Source organism: Microtus oregoni, unplaced genomic scaffold (genome assembly GCF_018167655.1).
Source record: "Microtus oregoni isolate MIOR12 unplaced genomic scaffold, Mior012 000048F_ref0000485, whole genome shotgun sequence".
Taxonomy (NCBI): domain Eukaryota; kingdom Metazoa; phylum Chordata; class Mammalia; order Rodentia; family Cricetidae; genus Microtus; species Microtus oregoni.
Window position 1 is genome coordinate 4,269,504 of NW_024543222.1, and position 18,062 is coordinate 4,287,565.

Sequence of the window (18,062 nt, forward strand, 5' to 3'; positions counted from 1 at the left end):
GGGCTTCAGTTGCTATCCATTCCCTGGGGGTGGGGGTGGGGGGCTGCTGACCAAGAGAGGTGGTCTCTGGGCCAGCCTGGAAAGGAAGTCCCTTGCCTGTCCCAGTGGCCAGAGCATCAAAAGTTGAACTCCTGCCTGGACAGTTTGATGAGTCTTTAACAAAGATAAACGGGGCGGGAGCATGAGGGGTGGGGTGGGTGGAGTGGTGAGCAGCAAGACACTAAGAGGAGGAGGGATGGCGGAGAATTGTGATTGGAATGTAAAATGAATTTAAAAAAAAAAAGGCTGGGGTTATATAGATCAGAACCAAATGCACGGGACCCTAGGTTCAATCCGTAGTAAGCTGGGGTATGTGGGAGCTTTGGAAGGGGCACCTTTCACCCAGAATCTGTCTTTCTATGAGGTAAAAGTCCCTTGTTGACTCAGTAATCAAGTGCATACGATTTTCAAAGGTTCAAGGGCGGGATGGAGTACGAGGCATTATTAGCCAGGAGAGGTTGATTTGGCGTTGTGCCCCTCACCGCAGCCGAGCGAGGTCCTCAATGTCTTCCAGGCCCTCTGGGAGACTCGTGGCCGTAGGACCCGGGAAGTGTAGCATCTCTAGGTCCTTCCGGAGGCTCAGCTCCAGGTCCCTTTCCAGTGCTGCCTCAGAGTCATCCTCTGGCTCCCACCGCTCCCTTGGGGACCTGCCGGGGCTGTTATGCCTTAGGCGAGTCTCCAAGGTAAGTTGAGGCAGCAGAGAATCAGACCCAAGCTCAGGGTCTACGCAGGGAGTAGAGCCCTGTGCCCAGTGCACCCGAGTCTCCACTTCCAAGGTCTCTGGCTCTGCTTCGCTCTGGTTCTCATCCGGTGGGGTCCCACTGGGGGAAGACGGAGCAAAGGAGGGAGCCTGGCCGGACCTGACAACCCCTTCTTCACTAGCCCCTTGCTCCTCCCTGCATTCTGTAGGCCCTGCAGGAGACGAAACGTGGCCTTCCCCAGAGGGGGCGTCCGTGGATGCTCCTGAGCTGCTGCTGCATGACTTCTCCGCACTGTGGACCCGGGGGAAGACCACTGCGAACTTTGGATCTGAAGCTGCATCCTCGACGATGGAAGCACCGGCTGAGCCTGAGCTAGTCAGCGCCTGCGGAGGACTCAGACTGCCGCCAGGGGGCGCCCGCGACGGTCCCCGGAGCACCGCCCGGCAGGCCAGGCTTATGGCCCGCCAGCGCTGTAGCCCAGGCGCCCCCCCCCGCGCCTCGAGCGCCCTCTCGCGGCCGCGCTCCTCCTGCTCCTGAGGGCTCGCCCTGCGCTCGTCACCCCGACGTTGCTCCAGCCGCTGTCGCAGCCAGTGCAGGAAGCCCAGGGCCCGCGCCACACGCTGCAGCCGTGCCTTGAGGCCCACGTGGAGGCCACCCGCGAGCTGGGGAGACGCGCCAGTCGGGGCCCTCGCGCGCAGCTTGCGGAGCACCACGAGTGCAGCCAGCGGCGCCGGGTCCCGGGATCGTCGGTCCCCTGCACCTGCTCCTTCTCTGGCTCCCGTGTCTCTCTCGCTCACAACCACTTGCACCTTCCCTGTCACCTCTCCGACCTGGAGGCGCTGAGCCCTGGGGGGCTCCTCTGTCTCAGGCTCAGTGTCCTGCAGCTCAGCCTTTGGCTGGGCCTCGACGTCACTGGTGTCTGCGTTCGCTTTGGAGTCCCGAGGACCCTGAGAACCCCTGGGGGCGCTTGCACAGCTGCTTTCGAGGGAGCTGGAGGCTGCGGCTTCCCTGCTCAGCTCTGTCTCCTGGGACTCAGGGATGAGGCTTGAGGTTCCTGGGGTCTTCTGCGGGCGACGTCTGTGCCCGGGCCACCCCGGACTTGAGTCTGTATCTGTCCGGGAATCATCACTCGTTCCCTGAGACCCTGTCGCCGACGGCCCTTCCCTGCTAGGGAGCTCCAAGGCCTGTCCATCATTGCCCTGATGGTTGTTGTCCATTGATTCCGGTCTTCTGATAACGGCGCCTTCTGTGCTCTTGTCAGAAGGCTCAGTCTTGATTGGCCGCTCCGAGGCCCCACCACTGTCCAGGGCCTCGTGGTGTTCACTGTCCAGGCACGAGCTGCCACCATCGCCGCCCGATGTGTCCCCATCCCTGCCAGGAGTCTCTCCACCGCCTCGCAGAGCCGAAGGTCCCCGCTCTTTTCCTTTCCTGCGGCGGCCGCGCTTGAGCATCCACTCTTCTTCTTCGAGGTGTCTCTGTTCCTCGGGGAGCTCCCCACGACTGTGCCTGGGCTCACGGCTCCCTGTGGACCTGTGGCCCCGAGGCTGCGAGCTGCCCTCCCTCTCCTGGGTCTCCAGTGATGTCCCAGTCCCTGCATTTCTGCAGCGGTGGCTCTCCTCTTCGGTGGGCTTCCTGCGGCCTCCAGAGGTGGCATCGGGCTCCTTAGCGGGCCTGGTCTTGTGGGCTTTGCCGCGGGTAGGTCTGCGACTGTGGCTGGGGGCGCCGTCAGCGCTGGCAGACCCTGACTCCTGCTCCGCTGAGGCTGGCCTCCCGGGTCGAGCCCTGCGCTGGGGCGCTTTGCCCTTGCTTCCGCCCATGACTGCCTTCCTTGCTCCTTTTGCTTTTTAATCTAACTGCCCTGAGGTTTCGGTGGCTGGACACTGTCTGCTCCAGCCAGGTTATGGGCTCAATCTGTCTGGAGTCTCCCCTCTTAGGCAGCAGCATCAATAATGCAGGAGGCAGCGGGTCCTGACCCCCTTGGTCAACAATGGAGTGGAGGCCGTGGAAAGAGGAGACACGGCATCTGTGGACAAAGGCCGTGGACAGGGCAACGGCGCCTGGATTCCTTGCCAGGCAAGTCAGCCTGACACCAGGTCAGACAGAGGAGCCCAGGCTCTACTTCAGTCCACTCTGTCAAGAGGGGCAGAGTGAAGCGAGTCTACCCCCAGGCTGGGACCATGGCTACGGAAGCCTGCAGGGGACAGCCGGGAGTTTCATTCTTTTCTATTGTGAAATACAATTTACTAAAAAGTACATATGCTAGGAGTATATACCTTGAACCGGGGTAAAGCCTGTGCACCCCTGTGGAGTTAGGGAACAGAATTAGACTCGTAGGCGATAGAAATCAAACAGCCTTCCCTAGAAGAGCCGCCAGTGCTCTCAAGCCCTGTCATCAGCCTCCAAGGCAGCTTTCCCACAAGTGGAACTTAGCTGACAGATCTTTGTGGATTCATTTCCCCCATCGTGGGGGTGGAATCCAGGGAGAGCCCTGTGGATTCCAGGCAAATCCTCCACTACGGAGCGCCACATCCGGGCCTCTCCACCACATCTGTTCAGTCAACAGCTTACTTTGGAGGTTTTTATAACACACCTTGAGAAGCCCAGAGGTGGCTGCACTCTGGAGGCAGAAGCAGGCAGATTGTGAGTTCGAGGCCAGCCTGGTCTACATAGTGAGTTCCAGGACAGCCAGGGCTACAGAGAAAACCCTGTCTTAACAAAGAAGCAAGCAAAGGACACATGCAGGGCTTCCCTCCTCTTCCTTTCCTGCTACACAGTCTCATGAATTAATGCACTATACTTTAACCAATTGTTATTGATAGATCCCTTAAATTTCTATTTATTTTTTTGTGTATATATTTATATACAAGCACACATGTGCACACATGGGTACCACAGTCCCTGTGTGGGGTCAGAGGACAGGCAGCTTGGACCCTGTGGGTCCTAGGGGTTAACCCAGGCTGTGAGGTGTGGCAGCTAACTTGTAGGCCCTTTGATGGCTTCTTAAAAAAATTATTTTTATTTTACTTTTCAACACGGGGTCTCTCTACACAGACCTGGCTGTCCTGGAACTCACTGTGTAGACTAGGCTGGCCTCGATCTAATTCAGAGATCAGCCTGCCTGCCTCTGCCTCCTAAGTGCTGGGATCAAAGATGTGCACCATCACTGCTCAGCTACTGATGGATTTTTTGTTTTGTTTTGTTTTTTGAGATAAGGTTTCTCTGTGTAGCTTTGGAGCCTGTCCTGACACTCGCTCTGTAGACCAGGCTGGCCTTGAATTCACAAAGATCTGCCTGCCTCTGCCTCCTAAGTGCTGGGATTATTAAAGGTGTGCTATCACCGCCTGGCCTGGATTTTTTTTATTAATTAATTAATTAATTTTATATTCTGACTGTAGTTTCCTCTCCCTCCCTCTCCTCTCATTCCCTCCCCCTGAATTTTTTCAAACTAACTTGACGCCACCTCTTCTCATCTTTTGCTTATGAGAGAGGTGAGGAGATGGATCAGTGGTTAGGAACACTTGCTGCTCTTACAGTGGACCCAGGCTGGGTTTTCAGCACCCATGTGTGGTTCGAAACTATCTATAACTCCAGTTCCAGGGGATCCAATGCCCTCTTCTGGCCTCGGAGGCCAGCAGGCACACACCCAGTACACAAACATATGTTCAGGCCAAACACCCATACACATAAAGTAGGGAATCATCCTTTGCTTATGTTATAAACAGCCCTGGGGTATAATCTCATCCAAGTAGAATTAACTCCTAGGATGAGACTTGCTGGGCCATAGGGCTGGGTGTGCTTGTAATTTTGAGATTCCTAAATTTTCTCCTATAGAGGTTGTGCCAATTCACAATCAGGAAGAGGAAACAACTGTCCCAAAAGACCACGAGATCATGGGCAACACCATGTGCCAGCAGACAGCCGCACGAGGCAATACCCACTGCCCGCGGCAATACCCGCTGCCTGCAGATCTCGTCAAAGGGCTGTGCGTCCAGTAAAAAGGAGAAAGTTCGTGCAGGGGATTCTCACGCAGCAAGGAGAGACACAGGAAGTCAGGGATGACAAGGGCGATCTTGTAAACAGAATGGTGCGGGAAAGCAGCCAGGCACAGAAGGGCATCCAGCATGGGATTCTATTGGTAGACAGGGCAAACATGGATCTACAGCAGGACCCCAGGGTACGTATGATGCTGTGTGGCTGTGTGCTCAGTTTATGGAGATTTATCCAGATGATGACTCTGACCTACGTAGGACTACTATGCTTTCCTAAAGATATCACGGAGAAGCCGGGCGGTGGTGGCGCATGCCTTTAATCCCAGCACTCGGGAGGCAGAGGCAGGCGGATCTCTGTGAATTCGAGACCAGCCTGGTCTACAAGAGCTAGTTCCAGGACAGGTTCCAAAGCCACAGAGAAACCCTGTCTCGAAAAACCAAAAAAAAAAAAAAAAAAAAGATATCACGGAGAAAGAGTCCTGCATGAACTTACTGAATCCCTGGGGCAGGTACTCCACAGATGTACTCTGAGGTCACAGCTATTAAAGTGGCATGCGACCCCAGTCTAGCTCAGAGCCCTCGCTGGAGAATGGCTGTGGGGTACCACCATCGCTGACCAAGGGAACGCTAGTTTCTTGTCCCTTTTCCAGCACGTCCTGTGGGCTCTTGGACAAACTCTTACAAATGGAAGACTCTGCTCCCATGGACGTTCTGGTTCTCCTGGTGATTCAGAAGTAATATATAGTATATTGGTAAATGGTTGTTTTTTAAGAAAAGATTTATCTATCTTAGTTTTAATTACATAAATGTGTGTGGGGATGTTCACATGAGCACAGATACCCTCAGAGGCCAGAAGAGGGCGACAGATCCCCTGGAACTGGAGTTACAGATGGTTATGAGCCACAATATGGGTGCTGGGAATCAAACCCAGGTCTTCTGGAAGAGCAGCCAGTGTTCTTAACCACTGAGCCATCTCTCCAGTCCCCATGCTCTATTACTTGAAAGTCTCACCCAGGAGAAGGCATTCTGCCTGGACCCTCCCAAAGAGAATGTTCAGATAGAAGCATGGCTTAGAGCAGTGACTGTCCTCCAGGGTGAACAACCACCATCTTGGGGCGTTCTGCTGCACCCCCCTGCAAAGAAGCATCTTGGACATTTTTCTGTCAGCTTAGAGGCTGTATGTGAATCTACTGTTTTTTGTTTTTGTTTTTTTCGTTTATTTGTTTGCTTGTTTGTTTTTTGAGACAGGGTTTCCTCTGTGTATCTTTTTGCCTGTCCTGGAATTCACTCTGTAGACCAGGCTGGCCACGAACTCAGAGATACCCCTGCCTCTGCCTCCCGAGTGCTGGGATTAAAGGCATGTGCTACCACCTTGGCCGAATCTACTTATATTAGAATTATTGTCTGCAGTCTCATGGCCCCACATTAAACACTCTGCTGGCCACTCAGGCCCTGGAGGGCCTTCCAGCCCCACAGTTGAGGAAGAGCCGGGGCTACAATATGTATGTTTAAACTAAATTTCTTATCATTTTACTTACCAACAAAGACTCAGAAGTCAGATGTGGGGGTGAAAACCTGCTAGATCAGAGAAGCTGAGAAGCAACCGGCTGACCTTCCTTTTTGGCTGGAGAGCCAGCAAGAGATGTGTCCCAAAACCAAAAGGAAGCACTACACTCAAGCCCCTGCCCTTTCCTTCCTGTGTGTCTTCTCTTTCCAAATTCCTGGCTTCTCTAGGGCAGCCCTAATGCAAAGTAAACTTTACCAGTCTTGGGAGTGTCACAGCAAGATCCAAATCCCTGCAACACATCCCTGCTGGGCTTGTTGGCAGTGTATATCCCAAAGGGTGGAGTAGGGTATGAGATTCTTGTCCAAGTATCCAGTTGCCCCTGCTACCCCTGGAGGAGAAACCATTCTGGGGTCCCCACCAGCATGCGGTCTCTATTACTACAGGGAAGCTCTCATCCTTGCTGGGTAAAGGCTTTTTAGGGGCGGTCTATTGAGAGGAGGAGCACCCACACCTCTGTAGGTAACCCCTCACCTGTGCTAAGAAAGTCCAATAAACCGCATTAGTGCGCCCAGGGCGGACTTTGGCGGGTCATGTCTCTGTTACTGGGACCTTAGGAGGAGGGACAGATGATGTTTGCATGCCCACCACCATTCCTGGAAGGCATTTTAGCAACATTTGATGATTCAAATAAGTAAAGAGGAGGTTCTCTGAGCATCTCCGAGCTGGGGATGGACTTAAGCCACCGAAAAACTCGTCCTCAGGCTGTTCCAGTGAAGACATAACAAGGTATTTATTAAAAACTCTGTTTTACTCAGAGGCAGTTACAATTTATAATTTAAAACCAACCCACTACAAAAGGGGGTGGGGGGTGGGGAATAAAAACTGTGCACAACAAAAGGACAAGACACACAAAGGCCCCGGAGGGGCAGCCCAGGAGGGGCAGCCCAGGAGGGGCAGCCCAGGGTGGGGTCTCTCCTCTCCCGAGGCTCTCCCGAGGCCAGGAGCAGCAACAGGGTGGTGACCAGGGTAGACCCTGGCCAGGCTCGGGCTGGAAAGGCCCTCAGTAGTGTGTTCATCACAGCCTGGATGCTGTCCCTTCACTCTGCTGTGGAAGGACACAGGGAGACAGTGGGTCAGGACCACCGGGGCAGGACAGCGTCCCAGAGTCAACCACCCTGAGCCCCCCATACCATTGGTGTTTTCCAGGGCTAGGATGGCCTTGTGGGCCTGCTGGGCCCTGAAAGGGTGGCAATTAAGGCTCGTCTTCCTGCCGTGCCCCCCACCCCAGCCCAAGGCAGCAGGCCCTCTCCTCCTCTGGGGTGCCCAGAGCCCTACCTTCCCCATTGCTGAGGCTGCATCCCACGGCCACGTGGTGAGAACGCCAATTACCATAGCTCCTGAGGGGGCAACAAAGGGAGATCACCATCCATGGGTGGCCTCATCCTCCACGTCCCCACATTCTCCCAGCGATGTAGTGACTTACCCCCGATTCCCCTCCAGTGTACTCTGAATTTCCTTTAGGACCCCTGTTAGGTAGGAGAGACCCAGTGAGGCCTGCAGGGATGGGGTGCCAGACAGGCTTGTCTCCTGGCTTCCTCTGGCCTCCAGGCTCTGCCCTGTACCCCAAGACATGCTCCCCCACCCCGCGAGTCTCACCAACCCCCCACATCGACTCACACTCGTCGTTGAGAAGTGCATGCTCCATCACCGGGCCGGGCTTCTTCTCTGGAAGGCAGAGTGGTCAGGTGGGCCTGTCCTGGGCCCTCTGCCCAGCCCTCCCATTACAGGGGTAAAGGGAGCGAGTGCTGGAAGCCAGAGCCCCAGATGTAGGAGACCGACCGTCCCTTCCTGCTCCCCGTCTAAGCTCTTCCCTCTCACTAACCCTAAGCCCCTTGCCTCCCTTTACCCCAGGCTAGCCAGCTGGGGCCCAGAAGAGGCCTGTCTTACCTTCCCCGTCACTCTGGCTTCTGGAGCTCCTGTGGAGAGGCAGACAGTGAGGGCTGGGTACCACTAGGCTCTGAAAATCTTGGTCCCATGAGGTGGGTGAGGCCAACCTGCTTGACCAGGTCTGCACTAGCAGCTGGCCCAGGAAAGAGGGTGTCTCGCCCAGTCAGCAGTTGCCTCAGAAAGAGCAAGGCTGTGGAAAGGCCTCTGGGCCCTCATCCTCACCTGACTTGGCCCGAGGTCCTTTTGGGGTCTGTGTTGTTGCCATTACTGGGGTGGCTGTGGTTCTTGGTTTTGGTTGAATCCACTAAACACTGGGGCTCAACCAGCCACTTGGTAGAGAGAGAAAAGCGCTCGAACTCTGAGGGTGATATCAGGTAGAAACCTGAGGAGAGGCAGAGAAAGTCAGCTCAGGGCTCCTGGGCTCCTGTGGCTGTGGCGGAGCCTCCCTCCCAGGGGGACAGGGACAGAGCCAGCCTGGCAGAGCTGCGTATCTGAGTGGCTCTTGCCTCTCCACCCCCTGACAGTGCCTGAGAGACCCTCTCACCCAGCCGCACCCCATTCACTGAGGCATTCCCTGACAGTGCCTGAGAGACCCTCTCACCCAGCCACACCCCGTTCACTGAGACATCCCCTGACAGTGCCTGAGAGACCCTCTCACCCAGCTGCACCCCGTTCACTGAGGCATCCCCTGACAGTGTCTGAGAGACCCTCTCACCCAGCCGCACCCCGTTCACTGAGGCATCCCCTGACAGCGCCTGAGAGACCCTCTCACCCAGCCGCACCCCATTCACTGAGGCATCCCCTGACAGCGCCTGAGAGACCCTCTCACCCAGCCCAGCCCAGCTTACTGAGGCCCCAGTCCGTGCCTGCACACCTTGGCCATATTTGGTGAAGACACAGGAGGCAATGCCACTGACGTCCTCCCGCCGGATGCAGCTGTACCGCACCTGGGGCTTGAGCAGGGGCATTGAGACCACCTGGATGTCACCCAAGTTGGTGAGCACAGCCAGGTGGTGCTCCCCGTAGTCCTCGGCCCTGCAGCTGCCAAAGTGAGCAACGCCAACTCTTCGTACCCGTGAGCCCTCCAGGGCCGTCAGTTTCAGCTTCAGCTTGGCGCTCACCTTGGGCAATGTGAATACCTGGGCACACGTGGCAGTTGGTCATGAGTCACATCATAACCAGGCTGTGGTTCTCCTACCCATTACTACCATGGTGATCTTGTCCTATAGCGGGCACTGCATGGTGTACACCTGAGTCCTATCGTCCATCAGCTCTCAGATGCAAATCTTGGGCTGGGAGGATGCAAGGCCACTGACATCAAGTTTGGGCATTCTGTATCTCCCACAGATGCGGGGCTTGCCCCAGTGTGTCTACCTCTGACCTGACACACACAAGATATCCACTACCCCTCCTCTTTCCTGTGACCCCGAAACAGACACTCCAACTCCAAATGAGAACCTTGGTCCCAGCTATCATTACTTATGTGCAGGGACATCCAGGGGACTCAGCCATGTGGCACCTTGAATTGTTCCTCTGACACCACGAGCAACTGGTGGCTCCCTTGCATGTCTGGGCTCTTCGACAGGTCGTGGGCTACTTCCAGGGGCTCGGGCAGAGGTACATTGTGTCCGTCAAGCACGAGGATGCCCACCACAGGTGCACGATGCATCAGCTGGATCTCCTTGGCTACAGAAGAGGCAGGTTGGGGAAGAGGCAGTTTGGGGACCGGGCTATGATGGGTAGCTTGGTGACACCACACCCCCCACAACTCAAGTAGGTCAGGTCCCCTGGGTTTTCCCGGTCCATCACTCACCCTGCTCAGCCCGGACTGGCTCATCCATTCTCCGCTCTGCAGGCGGCACGCGCAGGGAAAAGGCGTAGACAGTACCTCCATTGGTACCAGCCCATAGTGAAGGGCAGTGGCGGGAGCCTGTCGAAAGGTAAAAAGGCTTGGGTACCTAACCCCGGGCTCTGGGAGTTGAGCGGGGCTAGCAACCTGGGTTTCCACCCCAAGCCTTGCTCCTGAAAACCTAAAGTCAAGTTGGCAAGCTTCTTCAAGCTCAGTTTCCACCTCTGTTACACAGATATGCTGTGGGCCTCTCCGGCTTCCCGGGAAAGTACTCCCACAGTCTCATGGGGCTCCCCACACAGAGGATACTGAACCTAGGACAGGGCTGCCCTTGAAGGGACATAGGAGTGGCCACTCACTTTCAGCAGGGAAGAACCAGCTAGGGATAAACATTGCCACATGCCTACTGGGTGGCAATGGAACTATGCCACCTCCAGCCCCTATGGAGGGAGAACATAGCAGTCCCCTGTTTTACATGAGAGGAAGCTGAGGGCCAGAAAGGTTAGGTGACATGTCTAAGGCCATGTTTCAAGAGAGCAGAGGAGAGAGGCTATCAAACCGGGCAACTGACTGTCACGTCCAGGAAGAGAAGGGAATGCAACAGGTATTGGCTCTGTCTGCACCAACAGACCAGTTCCTTGAGGGTTCTAGGCAGGCAGCACTGCCAATACGATTTCACACCGGGAGCACCCATCTACCATCTCCTTATGCCGGAGAGTCCACCTATTCATCCGTCATGCTAGGGGCATCTCCCGCCACGATGTGTTCCACACCCCCAACCTCAGGCTAGCTACTCACTGTCCCTTAGATAGGTGTCAGCAAAATAGAGGGTCCGAACAAAGCCAGTGAAGGAGTCCTCTGCCGAGCGGGCCTCGATCTTGCGCTGCACCGGTGCCAATTCCATGTTCTGCAGGCCTGCTCGCTCCGCCTTGCTGCCCATAGCCTGAGCCTGCAAGAAGTTGGGCTGGGCCTAAGGGTGGGCTCTTGCCTCTGCTCCTCAATGCTAATCCTTCCAAGGAAGGACTGGCCATAGCCTAGCCAACCACCTGACTGCCTGGGCCCAAGAGGACTTTGTCCAAATAAGAGGTTTCCCGAGGAGAAATTGCTTGACTTCTCAGTATCTCATGGGTAGAAAGGGACAGAAAAATAATACGACAATTGTGCTGGCTAATTTTCTGTCAACTTGACACAGGTTAGAGTCATCTGAGAGGAGGGAACCCCAGCTGAGAAAATGCCTCCATAAGACTGGTTCCAAGCAAGCCTGTAGGGCATTTTTTTAATTAGTGATTGATGGACGAAGGCCCAGCCCATAGTGGGTGGTGCCAATCCTGGGCAGATGGGCCTGGGCTATCTAAGAAAGCAGGCTGAGCAAGCCAGTAAGCAATACCCTCTATGGCCTCTGCATCAGCTCCTGCCTCCAGGATCCTGCCCTCTGTGAGTTCTGGCCCTGACTTCTCTCAGTGATGGACTAGGACATGGCAGTGTGAGCCAAATAAACCCTTTCCTCCCCAGCTTGCTTTTGGTCACGGTGTTTCATCTCAGCAACCCTAACAGTCATCATGAACATTTACTCAGGACTTGTCTTTAAGGTTAAGTATTACAGCTATGGCTTTTTGGATATGGGGAAACTGAGGCATAATGACAGCATGGCATATATAAGCCACTTGGTTAGTAGGTGGTGAACCTACTTGGCCTGGCCTGGATTCAGATCCTGGGCTCATAGCCCAGAGAGAGAGAGAGAGAGAGAGAGAGAGAGAGAGAGTTGTACGGTCCTGTAGACGGTTGCTTGGGCCTCACCTCTCCTGCGGGGCCACCAGGCCGCCGTTTATGATTGGACACCCTGCTGCGGCGCATCCGACGGAATGACTGACGCAAAGACTTTTTGAGGGACTTTACTCGAGACAGTGGGCCCTCCAAGGCCAGTTGGTCACTGGGGTGCAGTGTGCACCTTGAGAGAGGAGGATGTCATGTCAGGCCATCAACACAACACTTCAGGTCCCCCAAGAGCCCCACGAGGTCCCAGTCCCAATCCCCAGCCCCAAACACCCTGCTCACTTGACAAAGACCTGCCGCCGCTGCTGGTGATCAAAGAGGCCGAAGCCATGGCTGGTGCCAAAGGCTACAAGCCGCCACTCAGAGTGCAGAGCCAAGGAGGTGACCACGGCTGGGGGCTGGCACTGGACCAAGACAAAGGGCTGAAAGCCTGGCTCAAAGCTCACGGGCCCCGGGCGGGCGGCGAGGCGCTCGTGCCCCTTCCAGCGGTAGCCCTCCTGGTCCTGAAGCAGGTCAGCCTCCACGTACTCCACAGCGTGCTCTGCCGCCTCATCGTTCAGCTCCAGCACCAGCACCTGGGGTGGGGCGAGGGCGGCAGACAGTTCAGCGGAGCCCAGGCACCATAGCGCGGCAAAGGACTTGGGAAACCTGAAGAGCTCCAAGCTCCAGCAGATCCTTATTTCCGGAGCAGAAGCACAAGTCACTCAGGGGGCCACTCACTATGGGGATCAAGCATCCTGCGCCTGCCAGGAAAAGCTCCAGGCGTGCTCCCGATGCTGCTGCCAGATAGGGGATCCTGTTCCTGATTTGCAAAGCCACCCAACCACTCTGCCCTCGACCCCCACCCTGCCCAGCCTGCTACCTGCCCTGCCGTGCCTGCCACAGCCAGGTAGCCACTGTATTTACAGAGGAAAATCTTCTGGATGCCCAGCCGGGGGTCATCACTGTAGGGATCAAAGGAGCCCACCTGCCGAAGTAGGGAGAGGTCTGTGAGTGGCCACTGGGCTGTCCTAGCTTGGGTCCCCTCACCCCTGGCACCTGGGCTCCTGGCCTCACCTTGCGGAGCGGGGGCCACTCATCCTCACCCTGGGCACTGAGGTTCTCGTTGAGGTCTGTGTCTGTGAGGAACACCCTCACCGTACTGAGTTTGTAGAGTAGCCGTAAGCAGACCCCCGAGGCATCCCAGAACCGCACTGTGCCATCTTCGTGCCTGCGGGCAGAGCCTGGTGAGGGCTATGCCAGCCAGGATGCCTGGGGTCTGCAACGCACAACCCAGGGCTCTGTTCTCACTCACCATGGCCTCCTTAGCAAAGGGAAAATAGCCATTAAAGTCACCTACCCTGTGAGCAGCAGGTCCCTCTGGGGTGGAGGTGGGGCCAGGTTGGTGCCACCATCTATGGGCCACTCCTAGAAGAGATCAGAAAGTCCAAGAGAACCTGGGCCCAAGTCAGGAGTGGGCCTGGGGCTAGGACTGGACCTACCATGGCGGAGAAGTGCAAGTTCTGGCGGCTGCCCGCAGCTATGACGCGCTCCCACAGCTTCAGGGGGATGTTGGAGACGTGGTGAGAGCAGGTGATAGCGGAACAGTGCAGGGAGGCGAGGTAGGGCAGCTGGACCGGTGGCCAGCCCGGCGTCTGCAGGTCAATCACCACCAGCTCCTCCTCTGCTAGCACCACGAGGGCGTAGGGGTCATCGAAGGCTGGAGTACAGACAGACAGTCAGGGCCAGGAGGCTGCAGCCCCATCTGGCCTGCAGAAAACGCTCCAGGCTAAGAGCAGGATCCATCAAGGTCTATAAGAGCTACAACCAGGCCGGGCAGTGGTGGCATGCGCCTTTAATCCCAGCACACGGGAGGAGATTGAGGCCAGCCTGGTCTACAGAGCGAGTTCCAGGGCAGACAGGACTACACAGAGAAACATGAAGAGCTCCAAGCAGAAGTATCACAATCAAGGCCTCTCTGCATGGCTGTCCTAGGGATCAGTCCCACTGAGAACTGAACAAGAGCTCCATCTGGCACGGAAGGGGCTAGAAGTGCTGGCTTGGGAAACTGTAGTGTTTGGTCTTGACTGATGACCTGATCTGTCAAGGTTGGGATGGTGTGTATTTTGTCTGCCACAGCACCTAGTTTGCCCTGTAGGTCCAAAGCGGGGATGGGCAGCAAGCCGCCAAGTATGTCTGTGTCCCCACAGAGTGGCCCTTAGGCATTAACCTATAGACTGCTTGTGGAGTAAAAATGAGAGGATGGACCAGAGCAGGAGGGCGGAGGAGAGGCTGAGAAAGAGCAAACACAGGCCTGGGGTCTCCCGGGGTGGGGGGAAGACCAGAAGACTCAAAGCCAGGAGTAATTGGAACAGTCCCGGCTTCGATCCCTGAGGATGCTGGCTGGGTAAGTCATGGTCACTGGTCAAGCAGGCCTGCCCTCCTCTCCTGGACAGTTCCCAGGCCTCCTCCCTGATTCTACACCAGCCCTTGCTAGGCTTGTCACTGTTCCTGTTTCTGGGGCAGACTCAGGGTTGGCCCCACACAGCCACCTGCTACCCCACCCAGACTTCACCACATCTAAGCCAGGACCCTCTTGCCAAGTTGGATGGGCAGAAACCCAGCAATGCGATCTGCCCGAGTCGGGCCAAATCCCTTAAAGAGAGCTTGGGACAGGTAAGAGGTGTAGCCTGGAATGGTGACATTCCAGACTGGGTCTCCACCTGGGAGAACGGCAGGGAGGGACAGAGCAGAATCACAGGTGTCACTGGCCTTGGTGACACTAAGAAGAGGTAATAAGGCCAAGAGACCCGGAAGGGTGGCAGGTTTGGGAGCATCTATCCCAGCACCCTTCTTCATTTTTTTCCAGAACCCCAACTCCTCATGCTCGCTCACCAGCTGTAGGGTCCGCCTCCGTGAGGACGGTGAAGTCAATGACACGGGAGGTGAAGTCGAAGGCTGTCTGCTGACCATTGTGGACCACGGAGATGCAGTGGCGGTCCCCATAACTGGCACGTGGCATACCGCCCTGGAAGATCGTGAAGGGCAATCTGCAGGCACAGGAGAAAGGTGGGCTGGGGCTCAGTACCACTCCTGACAGCCTTGTGCAAGCTGGGCTGGAGGCTGGGGGACCCCAGAGCCGGAAGGGAAACCAGTCCCCAGGATGGCTGTGGGGTGAAATGGGGCACCTGGGCCAGGAGCCATCCCCCCTCTTCTACAGGGTCCTCCTACACGTTCCCACACCAGGCCTCGCTAGATACAATTCCTTCTGAAGAAACGGGGCTGTGGCCATCAGGGTACGGAACCCTGGCTGACGGCATCTCTCTGGGAAGGCTGAAGGAAGGTAGGGGAATGGATTTTGCAAGAACTATCTACAGAAAGGTGGAATAACAAATCTGATACCCAACCCTACCCTAGTGTCCCTGGGACCAAGACCACGGAAGTCCTCATTAGGCCCTGACTCCCCAGAGTCAGGGCTGAGCCCAGGGCTCTTTCCAGGGAAGCTGTACTAAGTGGGAATGACAGGGCATCGGCACTCACCCTTGCCTGGTAGTAAGCCAGAAGATTTTGGTTATAGCCTTGCAAGGAAAGGGACCTGGAAGAAAAGGTGTTATCTTGAGAGGGTTTCCCACAAGGTCTAGTTTCCTCGCTCTAATCACATGTTACGGGGAGGCTTTCTCTCTGCACATCCCCGAGGCAGCCACAGTGGGAACCAGGAAACCAGCTGCGTGGCTTTAGACTAAATCCTGAACCTCTCTGGGTCCAGATTCTGGTTCTACGAGCTAGGCAGCCTCCACCTGAGGCCAGGGAAGACCGAAGGTGCTTCTCAGGCAGAAGACAGGGAGAGATCCTATAGGCAGAAGCACTGACCATAAGGTATGGAGCTGCGCAGGGGATCTGGGTTCTGGGTGTCACTGGGCACGGGCCACTGGCAGTGGCTGCCGTCAGAGTGGCAGGTGACGATCAGGCAGCCATCCCGCTGCCAGCTGACATTCTCCAGTTGCTTTGAGGGGGGAAAGGAAGCGATTAGAAGCGGATCAGGGCAGCGGTCTACACATGGGCCTGGGAGAGCCGCCCCCTCCAGACACCACCTACCTGGCTGCTTAGGAAATGGGAAAGCACACCCCTGCCCTGAAGGTCCCAGATGACAACGAGGCCTCGGCTGTAGCCAATGAGGATCTGGTTGGGGTCACGGGGGTGCTCCTGCAGAGCTTCCACCATCTCGAACACCCGCCGGTGGCGGGCCTCTTCTGGCAGCCTAGGCAAGGGAGTGCCATGAGCCCATGCAACAGTGGGTACCCCACATGCCAGCCTGGGAAGATGGTAGGGCCAGCCACATCACAGTGAGGGCCATGTTGAACAAGACATGGTAGTTATATATTTAAACACACACATTAACCACCCCCCCCGGGGGGGGGGTTGGGAGGTATAATAGTAAGCACTAGGTGTTCAAGATCAAATGTAGTTGTTCAGTAATTTGAAGCTAGCCTGGATCACATGAGACTCAAATCTTCAGAGGCAAAAGCCTGCTGAGTGTGGTGGCACACGCCTTTAATCCCAGCAGAGGCAGATGGATCTCTGTTAGTTCAAGACCAGCCTGGTCTATTTACCAGGTCCAAGGCAGTCAGGGCTACAGAGAGACGCCTATCTCAATCCACCCCACTAAAAAGATGATTTTTATTGTTTTGATTATGCATATATGTGCACACGAGCGCTGGTGCCAGCGGAGGCCCGAGGCAGCAGATCCTGTGGAGCTGGAGTTAAGGAGGTTGAGAGTCACCCACTGAGGGTCCTGGGAACGGAAGCCTGTCTGTCTGCGAGAGAAGCAAGTGCTTATCTGTGGTGCCTCTAGCTTCTTCTGTCTCGCCTCAGACATTTTTAATCAAGGCAAGTAACATTTATAGGAATTTAAGTTGTAGAACAATTAAATGTGCTTGTTTTAAATATCTTCTTGAAATTTTATTTTATTAGATGTATTTATTTTATGTGTATGAGTATACCATGTATGTATGCCTACAAAGGTCAGAGAGGGTATCAGATCCCCTAGAATTGGAGTTATGGATGGCTAGGAGCCACCCTGTGGGTGCTGAAAACTGAACCTGGGTCCTCTGCAAGAGCAGTCAGTACTTATAACCTCTGAGTCATCTTTTCAGCCCCTTATCTATTTTTTTAATAATTTTATTATATTTATTATGGGTGTGTACATGATGTATGTTTGTGAAAATGGACATGCACAAACCATAGCATGTGTGTGGTCAGAAGACAATCTTTTATTTTTTAAGTTTATTTTTATTTTATATATATACATTGGTGCTTTTGCCTTCATGTGTGTTTGTGTGAGGGTGTCAGATCCCTGGAACACAGACAGTTGTGAGCTGCCATGCGGGTGCTGGGAATTGAACCCGGGTCCTCTAGAAGAACAGTCAGGCACTTAACCACTGAGCCATCTCTCCAGCCCCTAGAAGACAATTTTTTGAAGTCAATTCTCTCCTGCTTTTAACAGGGTCCCAGGGATCAAATACTGGATGTCAGGTTTGAGAGACCAGTGTTAAACTTTACCTGCTGGGTCATCTTGATGGCCTCTTTGTGCCGCTGTTGTATGGTGCACGTGTACGTATGTAATTCTGTATGCGTATGGGGGAGGGAGAGGGTGCCCAGAAGCTGACATTGAGTGTCTCCCTCAATCATTCTCTGCTGTAGAATCTTTCTTGAGAAAAGATCTCTTATTGAACCCGGAACATACTGGTTCAGCTAGACAGGCTGGTCAGTTCCTCAGGTCCCCACATCCCCAGTTCTGTGATTACAGACATATTATTATACTGGGTTTTGTTTTTCTTTCTTTCTTTCTTTCTTTCTTTCTTTTTTTGATGGGGGGGGGTTAAGACAGGATTTCTCTGTATAATCCTGGCTATCCTGGAACTCACTCTGTAGACCAGGTTGGCCTCTACCCAGATGTCCTCCTGCCACTGCCTCCCAAGGGCTGGGATTAAAGGTGTGTGCCACCACTGCCCAGCTCTAGGTTCTTCCTGTGCTTTTATTTTGTCAAGACAGGGCTTCTCTGTGTAGCCCTGGCTGTCCTGGAACTCACTCTACAGACCAGGCTGGCCTCGATCTCAGAGACCCGCCTGCCTTTTTCTGCCTCCCAAGTGCTGGGATTAAAGGTGTGCGCCACCACTGCCAGGTTGGCTAAGACCTTCCTAATGAACACAAACAATATCATCATAGAAATGAAAACTGCTGGGCAATTAGACGGTTTCCAATCTTATTAAAAATAGCAT

General features: G+C 54.9%; 2 protein-coding genes across 8 annotated transcripts in view; both read right to left on the minus strand.

Moving 5' to 3' along the window:
- Positions 1–2,557, minus strand: part of Myo15b (myosin XVB) — a 35,216-nt gene extending 32,659 nt beyond the window's left edge. The window contains 1 exon segment of the mRNA XM_041635727.1: positions 522–2,557. Coding sequence (XP_041491661.1) covers positions 522–2,557 — 2,036 coding nt within the window.
- Positions 2,558–7,009: 4,452 nt separating this feature from the next.
- Llgl2 (LLGL scribble cell polarity complex component 2) overlaps positions 7,010–18,062 on the minus strand; it is a 35,777-nt gene continuing 24,724 nt past the window's right edge. For 6 of the 7 annotated variants that reach the window (XM_041635958.1, XM_041635961.1, XM_041635959.1 and 3 more), the window contains 20 exons: positions 15,880–16,042; positions 15,655–15,787; positions 15,325–15,379; positions 14,680–14,834; positions 13,287–13,504; positions 13,145–13,212; positions 12,862–13,015; positions 12,668–12,772; positions 12,088–12,380; positions 11,830–11,980; positions 10,831–10,981; positions 9,997–10,113; positions 9,703–9,869; positions 9,058–9,322; positions 8,406–8,565; positions 8,184–8,212; positions 7,914–7,961; positions 7,720–7,762; positions 7,572–7,633; positions 7,010–7,341 (listed from right to left, as the gene is read on the minus strand). In XM_041635958.1, coding sequence (XP_041491892.1) covers positions 7,334–7,341; positions 7,572–7,633; positions 7,720–7,762; positions 7,914–7,961; positions 8,184–8,212; positions 8,406–8,565; positions 9,058–9,322; positions 9,703–9,869; positions 9,997–10,113; positions 10,831–10,981; positions 11,830–11,980; positions 12,088–12,380; positions 12,668–12,772; positions 12,862–13,015; positions 13,145–13,212; positions 13,287–13,504; positions 14,680–14,834; positions 15,325–15,379; positions 15,655–15,787; positions 15,880–16,042 — 2,545 coding nt within the window. In that variant the 3' untranslated portion in view covers positions 7,010–7,333. The other variant, XM_041635965.1, reaches the window with a different exon arrangement.